At 40.2% G+C, this 9,187-nt stretch overlaps 1 protein-coding gene across 1 annotated transcript in view; it reads left to right on the forward strand.

The window, feature by feature from the left end:
- LYPLAL1 (lysophospholipase like 1) overlaps positions 1 to 8,748 on the forward strand; it is a 90,339-nt gene extending 81,591 nt beyond the window's left edge. The window contains exon 7 of the mRNA XM_028488342.1: positions 8,077 to 8,748. Coding sequence (XP_028344143.1) covers positions 8,077 to 8,103 — 27 coding nt within the window. The 3' untranslated portion in view covers positions 8,104 to 8,748. The remainder of the gene's footprint in view (positions 1 to 8,076) is intronic.
- The last annotated feature ends 439 nt before the right edge of the window (positions 8,749 to 9,187 follow it).

Raw genomic sequence — 9,187 nt, forward strand, 5'->3', positions numbered from 1 at the left:
TCGATTCTGAATGAGATCCTTGTTGGGTAGAGTAATCTTGGTTGTAGGTTTTTCCCTTTCATCACTTTAAATATGTCCTGCCTCTCCCTTCTGGCTTGCAGAGTTTCTGCTGAAAGATCAGCTGTTAACCTTATGGGGATTCCCTTTTATGTTTTTAGTTGTTTTTCCCTTGCTGTTTTTAATATTTTTTCTTTGTATGTAATTTTTGATAGTTTGATTAATATGTGTCTTGGCATGTTTCTCCTTGTATTTATTCTGTATGGGACTCTCTGTGCTTCTTGGACATGATTGACTATTTCTTTTCCTCTCTTATGGAAGTTTTCAACTATAATCTCTTCAAATATTTTCTCAGACCCTTTCTTTTTCTCTTCTTCTTCTGGGACCCCTATAATTTGAATGTTGATGTGTTCAGTGTTGTCCCAGTGGTCTCTGAGACTGTCCTCTATTCATTTCATTCTTTTTTCTTTATTCTGTTCTGTGGTAGTTATTTCCACTATTTTATCTTGCAGGTCATTTATCCATTCTTCTGCATCTATATCAATAGCAGAATTGCTATTGATTCCTTCTAGAGAATTTTTAATATCATTTATTATGTTGTTCATCATTGTTTGTTTGCTCTTTAGTTCTTCTAGGTCCTTGTTAAACGTTTCTTGTATTTTCTCCATTCCATTTCCAAGATTTTGGATCATCTTTACTATCATTACTCTGAATTCTTTTTCAGATACACTGCCTATTTCCTCTTCATTTGTTTGGTGTTGTGGCTTTTTACCTTGCTCCTTCATCTGCTGCATATTTCTCTGTCTTCTCATTTTGCTTAACTTATTGTCATTGGGGTCTCCTTTTCACAGGCTGCAGGTTTGTAGCTCCTGTTGTTTTTGGTGTCTGTCCCCAGTGGGTCAGGTTGGTTCAGTGGATTGTGTAGGCGTCCTGGTGGAGGGGACTGGCTCCTGTGTTCTGGTTGGTGGGGCGGGATCTTGTCTTTCTGGTGGGCAGGGCTGCATCTGGTGGTGTGTTTTGGGGTGTCTGTGAACTTATCATGATTTTAGGCAGCCTCTCTTCTAATGGGTGTGGTTGTGCTCCTGTCTTGCTAGTTGTTTTGCATGGGGCACCAGCACTGGAGCTTGCTGGCCGTTGGATGGAGCTGGATCTTAGCATTGAGATGGAGATCTCTGGGAGAGCACTCACGTATTAATATTATGTGGGGCTGGGAGGTCTCTGGTGGTCCAAGGTCCTGGACTTGGCTCTCCCACCTCAGAGGCTCAGGCCTGACACCAGTCCAGAGCACCAAGACCCTGTCAGCCACACGGCTCAGAAGAAAGGGAGAAAAGATAGGAAAATAAATAGTAATAATAATAAAAATTATTAAAATAAAAAATAATAAAAAAAGAAGAGAACAACAAAACCAATAAACAAATCCACCAATGATAACAAGTGCTAAAAACTAAACTAAGATAAACATAAAAATCAGAGACAGATCAGTCGCAGAAAGCAAACCCCAAGTCTACAGTTGCTCCCAAAGCCCACTGCCTCAAGTTTGGGACGATTTGTTGTCTATTCAGGTATTCCACAAACGCAGGGTACCTCAAGTTGATTGTGGGGATTTAATCTGCTGCTCCTGAAGCTACATGGAGAAATTTCCTTTCTCTTCTTTTTTCACACAGCTCCTGGGGTTCAGCTTTGGTTTTGGCCCCACCTCTGCATGTAGGTTGACCTCAGGCATCTGTTCCCACCCAGACAGGATGGGGTTAAAGCAGCGGCTGATTAGGGATCTCTTGCTCACTCAGGCCACGGGTAGGGAGGGGTATGGTAGTCATAATTGGAATGTGTGGCGATCCTGGGGTGGCAGAGGCCTGTGTGACGTTGCAACAGCCTGAGGTGCACTGTGTGTTCTCCTGCGGATGTTGTCCCTGGATCACGGGACCCTGGCAGTGGCAGGCTGCACAGGCTCCTGGAGTAGGGGTGTGTATAGTGACTGCACACGGGATTCTTGGTGGCTGCAGCAGCAGCATTAGTGTTTCATGCCCATCTCTGGGGTCTGTGGCTCATGCCCATCTCTGGAGCCCGTTTAGGTGGTGCTTCACCTTCTGTGGGCAGATGGGGAAGGAATCCCTTCTCCTCACGTACCCTGAAACAATGGTCTCTTGCCTCTTCAGCAGGTCCAGACATTTTCCTGGACTCCCTCCTGGCTAGCTGTGGTTCACTAGCCCCCTCAGGCTGTGTTCACACAGCCAACTCCAGTCCTCTCCCTGGGTTCTGAACTCTGTAGCCTCAGCTCCCAGCCCCCACCTGCCCCGGCAGGTGAGCAGACAAGCCTCTCGGGCTGGTGAGTGTTGGTCAGCACTGCTTCTTTCTGCAGGAATCTCTCCACTTTGCCCTCTGCATCCCTGTTGCTGAGCTCTCCTCCTTGACTTCAAAGCCCCCGCTCCGCCCACCCCCTGTCTCTACCAGTGAAGGGGCTTCCTAGTGTGTGGAAACTTTTCCTCCTTCACAGCTCCCTCCCAGAGGTGCAGGTCCTGTTCCTATTCTTTTGTCTCTGTTTTTTCTTTTTTCTTTTGCCCTACCCATGTACGTGGGGATTTTCTTGCCTTTTGGAAAGTCTGAGGTCTTCTGCCAGCGTTCAGTAGGTGTTCTGTAGGAGTTGTTCCACATGTAGATGTATTTTTGATGTATTTTTGGGGAGGAAGGTGACCTCCATGTCTTACTCCTCCACCATCTTGAAGTTTCCCCCCTAAAACCTTTTGTAAATTGTTGCTTTCAAGTTAGTCAACTGATGACAATTTCTTTAAGTTTCTCACTTGGGAGGGGAGTATGGTAGATGATCTGAAAATGTCTTTATTTTGCTTTTATGTTTAAGAATACATATACTGCATATATAATTCTAGGTTGGCACTTATTTTCTTTCAGCATTTTGTATAATTCCAGACTTTTATATTCTGTTATTTCTGTTGAGAAGTCAATTTTAATTTCATTGTTGTTTCTTTAAGAATAATGAATATTTTTTTCCCTAACTTCTATTAAGATTTTTCCCTTTATATTTTGTTCTCAGCTGTTTTAATATGACAGTGCTGGTTGTGAATTTCTGCCATTCTGCTTGGTGTTCATAGTGCTTCTTGAATTTCTGTATTGATGTATTTCACAGCTCTTGTCTCTTCAACACTTATTTTTGTCTTGTTTTCTCAGTTTTTTCTTCTGGAATTCCATTTTTACACAGGTTAATCCTTTTCACTGTGTGCCATACATTTTACCCTCTTTTCTGTGTTATTATTATTTTTGTCCCTATGCTTCAGTTTGGATATTTTCTACTGACCATCTTCCAATTTGCCAACACTTTTACAGCTGCATTGAATCTTCTTTTAAACACATTTATCAAATTTTTAATTTGGGGTATGATTTTTTCAGTTTGGGAATTTAAATTTTCTTTATATATATAAATAAATAAAGATATAGATAGATACATAGATAGATAGATAGATAGATAGATATAGATATATATATATAGCAATTCTCTGCTAGTATTCTTGATCTTGTAATTACAACTAATTCAACAGTGATACCCGAAAACTCCAATTTTCTCTTGTGCCTCTGTTTCTACTGTCGATTTTTTCTCTTGATTTTCACTTGTTTGGTTTTGTCTCTGGTAATGCCTTTTATTTCAAGGAAAAACTTGAGAAATAATTTGAAACTTTGGATGATGTTATCTTTGTTCAGAGGGTTAACTTTATTCTAATTGGCAGTTAATCTAGGGAAATAGTATCATAATTAAATCATATATTAAGGATATTTAATTATGTCAAATATTAAATATTAGAGTTCTCAGCCTTTCTGAGGCTTCATCTACAGATAGTTGATTCCTAGCACTAGTGTGGATCCCTTCAAGGATCTAAGTGACAATTTTATATCTTCAACAAAGCCCTACCTCCATGATAGTTTCTAAACTAAAAGTTTTATTCCCAAACCCAGGAAGATTGAAAGAAGCTTTGTTCACCTTAGTGGCTTCTTCACTCATGTCTTTCAAATTAGCAAACATCTTAAGAAGAGACATGTGGAGATAAATGTTGCACTCATTTCTCTGTCTCCCTTCTGTATTGTATCTTGGCTCATCATGTTCCTCTGCCTTGGTAGTCCTCCAGTGTTTTAGAACTAACATTTAAATTTCTCCAGTGTTTCTAGTTGTTCTCAAGGACATCTTGTTCTCAGTTAGATGGTTGTGCTGCCATAAGCTATTACTATGTTTTAAAATATGAATGGGGCTTCCCTGGTGGCGCAGTGGTTGCGCGTCCGCCTGCCGATGCAGGGGAACCGGGTTCGCGCCCCGGTCTGGGAGGATCCCACATGCCGCGGAGCGGCTGGGCCCGTGAGCCCAACGGGAGAGGCCACAACAGTGAGAGGCCCGCGTAACGCAAAAAAAATAAAAATAAATTAAAAAAAATAAATAAAATAAAATAAAATAAAATATGAATGAATTAATGAAATACTTCAAAGCACAGAAAAAATGCAAAAAGAATGATATTATAAGATTTAACATGAAAAAATTGGAAAATAGAAAGCCTAAGGTGAGAATATGTTTCAGAGGAATAAATAAAACCCATGAAGGAGGGAAAATGATTTAATATGGGAAATTCATAAAGGAAAAAATGATTTTCTCTAAGGCTTAGACACACTCATTGTATTCCAGGATGGGATGAGACAAGACCTATCTTGTCATATATGGAACAGAAGTTCTGAACTCAAAGGTTATAAAGAAAAATATTCCAAGCTTCCAAGCAAAAGGAGCTTACCAGCCATCAAGGAATGCTAATTAAAACCACAAAGAGTTGCCACATCCTTTGATCATATTAATTAAAATAATTAAAAGGTGATTCTCTTCTCTGTAAAATAATTAAGGTTTCAAGTCGTAAAACTTGAAAATTAAGAAACATGCCCTTCAGGAATCCTTGGATGAAAAAGAAAACATCAAAAAAGACTATAAAACAATATAGAATGTGATGGAAAGGAGAATACATTATATCAGAGTTCATGGAGCTCAGTAATACTGTATTCAGAGGAGAAGGAATAGCTTTAAATGTCTTCCTTATTAGAGAGAAAAAGATGAAAAATTAAGAAATTAGTTATCATCAAACCCCACCATAACATGGTAAGTAAGGTTCAAAACATTCAATTACATTTTTACATAATTATTGAAATGACCTGGATGAGCCTATACATCAGTTATGGTCCAGCCATAAAATCTAAATTCCTCATGGTCCTGTTTATGACTTGTCACCACTTGGTAGTGATTATCTGCTCAGGCTTAGATATCAATGGGGAGAATTTTCGACTGTGTTGCTAGCTAGGACTCCAGGACAGGAGTCACAATTTGAGAACTATTACAGTTAGTTGGCTTCATTTCTGGAGTTGATCCAGGGAAAAATGAGTTAGGAAATTACTATGATACTATCTACTACCTCAGGAAGAAAAACATGTGGGTAGCGGTAGGGACATGATAGTGGGACCATTTCTGAGATTTAAGTTACAGTAAACTTTAAATTGTGAATATTCTTTAAAAGTTATAAGGGCACTGATTTAATTAATCAAGCTGGTTTTAGTCATATTCATTAGTTTTCACATATTCCAATTTTTAAGTGAAAATGATCATTTATGTATATCAGCTACTTTGTTTCATTGAGTTGTCTTCCATATTTTTCTTTTCTTTTAATCACTGCTGCATGAATCTCCAGAGCCAGAATCTTTCAAAAGCCAGCCTATATCCAGGTCGCCATCACAGTTATTGACAAAAGGGTCAGCTCTAACAGCAGAACATTTATTATTGGCAATGGTGTCAGAAAGAGAAACTGCATTTTCAGACCACCAGTTGGGTGGAGAGAGAAAGATTTAGATACAGCACCATTTTTTTTTTCCCCCGGGCACATCTGACAGCGTTTCTGGTCAGTTGAAAATATATTTTTTCCTGGAAAGTCCTGTAAAAGCAGCTAGAAAAAACTTTTGACTAGTTAGTCCTTTTATTTAACTTAGATTTGCATTGCCAAGGCAAATATTAACTATACTTACTAACTTTGGCAAAATCACTTCATAGACTCTCCAAAGTAGAATTCATCCTCACCTGATGGTTTTATACCTATAGCTCCAGCCTGACCCCATTGTCTTTGGGTCTGTCTCCTTTGTAACACTGGATATGAATGTTTGATCGGGTTGGGGTGTAGACAGTCTGGAGTGGTGTGGGTGGGACCCTGAACAAACCCGGGCTTTTAGATGTTCTTTTCTCCTGTTCAGTTTTTTAAAGGCCAGTGTGTGAACCACTTTAATGCCTCCTGCTGTTTTCCTTTGCATTTTACAATGCCTGTGTGAGCTCCAGAAGGGAGCACGTTTATTGTGCATGCCATTCAATTTAGATTCTCCTAGAGCAAATGATTACAACAACTCAGAGGACAAAAACTGGAAAATAAGTCCCTGAGGTAAAACTGGTCATGGGGCCAAAACAGTAGTGCCAATTATGATTTCAGTGCCTTAGCCCCGTTGCTTTGCCAACAGCATTTTTAAAAATATATAATTTATTGTTTGCTTGGGCGGGCATATTAAACAATATTTTTTCTTAATCAGCCTGTTGTCTTTGTGTTAAAAATTAATATTGAAAGTTTCAATTCACTTTTGCTAATTTTATGTGTTTTTTTCTTTATTTTTCTTTTTTGTTTTGCGGTATGCGGTCCTCTCACTGTTGTGGCCTCTCCCATTGCGGAGCACAGGCTCCGGACGCGCAGACTCAGCGGCCGTGGCTCACGGGCCCGGCCGCTCCGCGGCATGTGGGATCTTCCCGGACCGGGGCACGAACCCGCGTCCCCCGCATCGGCAGGCGGACTCTCAACCACTGCGCCACCAGGGAACCCCTAAGTTGTTTTTGTTTCGTTTTGTTTTGTTTTGTTCTTAAATAAAGAGTGTTAATGGCAATAAATTAGGCAAAAGGATGCCTGGCAGGCTGACGCAGCATGGGTGTGACCTTGGGATATACATAGCACTTTCTATGATTTTCTAGCTCATGTTCCTTTCCTGATTACATGGATTAAACACAACAAGCCAATCACTCAAACAGTAGAGGCTTATTACATTCTTCTTATGTTGAAGTCTGGGATCCAGGTCTCATGAAAGCCTTGAAATGAAGAACATGATACCTATTGCTACATCAAGGAGTTTTTGAAGAGAGGAATCATAAACCAATAAGTGTGAAGTTATGGTAAAATAGATATACAGTAGTCTATTGTAAAATGACAAAAATAATTTTTTGCAAAGCAGTGCCTGATTGTTAAATAAACTGCCTATGCAAGTATTGGGATAAAATTAAAAGTGTGCAGAAGATAAATAATTGTGTGAACATGGTCTCTATTATTGGCTGTGTCAGAGAAGGATCAAAGTAGATTTATGGATGAATTACTTAATGCTGGAAGATACTACCACAACTATTCTTTGAAAATAAACTTCAAAGTTGCAAGAAAACTATTTTTTTTTTTACGAAGTTACCTATGAGCATTCATAAACCTTGGCATTTCTTCTTAAACCAGTGTATGAATTCTTTTTTTTTGTATTTCCCAAACTCAGAGGAATCTTCTGGGGTGACACAATCTGAGTCAAGAGAACACAGGATTGTTTCAAACACAGCCTTCGTTAAGACCCCAGCAACAAACCACTTTCTTATTTATATCAAAGTGTACCCATCACATAAACTTAGGACATTCTCCAAAGAGCTAATGACATAGAAGTTCTGGCCAAAGTCAATAACAACAACAAAATAGCCTGCCAGCCTGAGTCAACCCTTTTCTTCTTAAGTACGGAAATTAAATAGTTCAAGCTTGGATGAAGCCCCAGCAAGTTCAGCCTTTGCCAAACCAAGAAGGCTGAAAAGTGGACAAGATATGCCTCTGTTTATTTGTTAAATGTCACTATGCCTAGAGGCAACTAGGAAATTAAAATCCCTTAAATGCCTCATGTTAAAGTCTACCTCCTTTACTTGTGGTATGTCGTTTATAGAATATCCTTTTGAGGGCCTCTCATCCATTCATTCACTAAATATTTGCTCCCATTTTACAGATGAGGAAACAGGCTCCTGGAGAATAAGCTTCAACAAGTCATTTGCCTGAGATCACCCAGCCAGCTAATAAATTGTAAAGAAGAGATTTGAAGCTAGACGGATGTGACTCCAAACTCATGTTCTTTCAACCATTCGGAGGCTCTGAAATCTAAGCTCCATCAGAATCATCTGGGGTCCCCATATATATTTCTGAATCCCATTCTGGATTATTTAAAAAAGAATTTTTTGTGCTGGGGCCCAGGAATCTATTTTAACAGGGGTTCCATGTGATTTTTGATATGTGGCTAGGGTAGGAATAACTAAAACACAACACACTAGTTTTCCAACTCATAATAAAGTAACTGGTCCAAAACGCTTAATAAATATTCATTTGACAAATATTTATTAAGCATCTACTGTGTCTTTGACATTGTTATAGGCATGGCAGTTGCAAAAATTCCAGCTCCCATGAAGCTTCCATTCTAGTGTGGGTGTAGAGGGAGGTCACAGGAGACGACAGAAACATGACAAATAAGCAAATTACGTGTTATATGACGAGATGGTAAGGGCTAAGGAAAATAGTAGTGAAGTGTAAGGGGATCAGTGGGGGGTAGGTCAGGGTTGTTTTCCCCATCAAGGCGACATTTAAAGGAGATGAGGAATGAGCCATGCGCATCTCTGTGAATATTAACCAGGCAGATGGAACAGCTAGCACAGAGGCCCTAGGGCAGGTATGTGCCAGGGGCATCCAAGAAATACCAAGGAGGCCAGGGTGGGTAGAGGGAGGGAGCAAGAGAGAGGAGTAAAATTTGAAGTCAGAAATGCGAGGAGGGGAAGGAACAGGTGAACTTGTGTTGGGTCCTAACAGGTTACTGTTAAGTGCTTTCATTCTAAATGAAATGGGAAACAATTGTCAGGTTTGGGACAAAAAAGTTATATAAATTGGTAAATAAAAAAACAAAGAGGGGCTTCCCTGGTGGCGCAGTGGTTGCGCGTCCGCCTGCCGATGCAGGGGAACCGGGTTCGCGCCCCGGTCTGGGAGGATCCCACATGCCGCGGAGCGGCTGGGCCCGTGAGCCATGGCCGCTGAGCCTGCGCGTCCGGAGCCTGTGCTCCGCAACGGGAGAGGCC

Source organism: Physeter macrocephalus, chromosome 4, assembly GCF_002837175.3.
Source record: "Physeter macrocephalus isolate SW-GA chromosome 4, ASM283717v5, whole genome shotgun sequence".
NCBI classification, from domain to species: Eukaryota; Metazoa; Chordata; class Mammalia; order Artiodactyla; family Physeteridae; genus Physeter; species Physeter macrocephalus.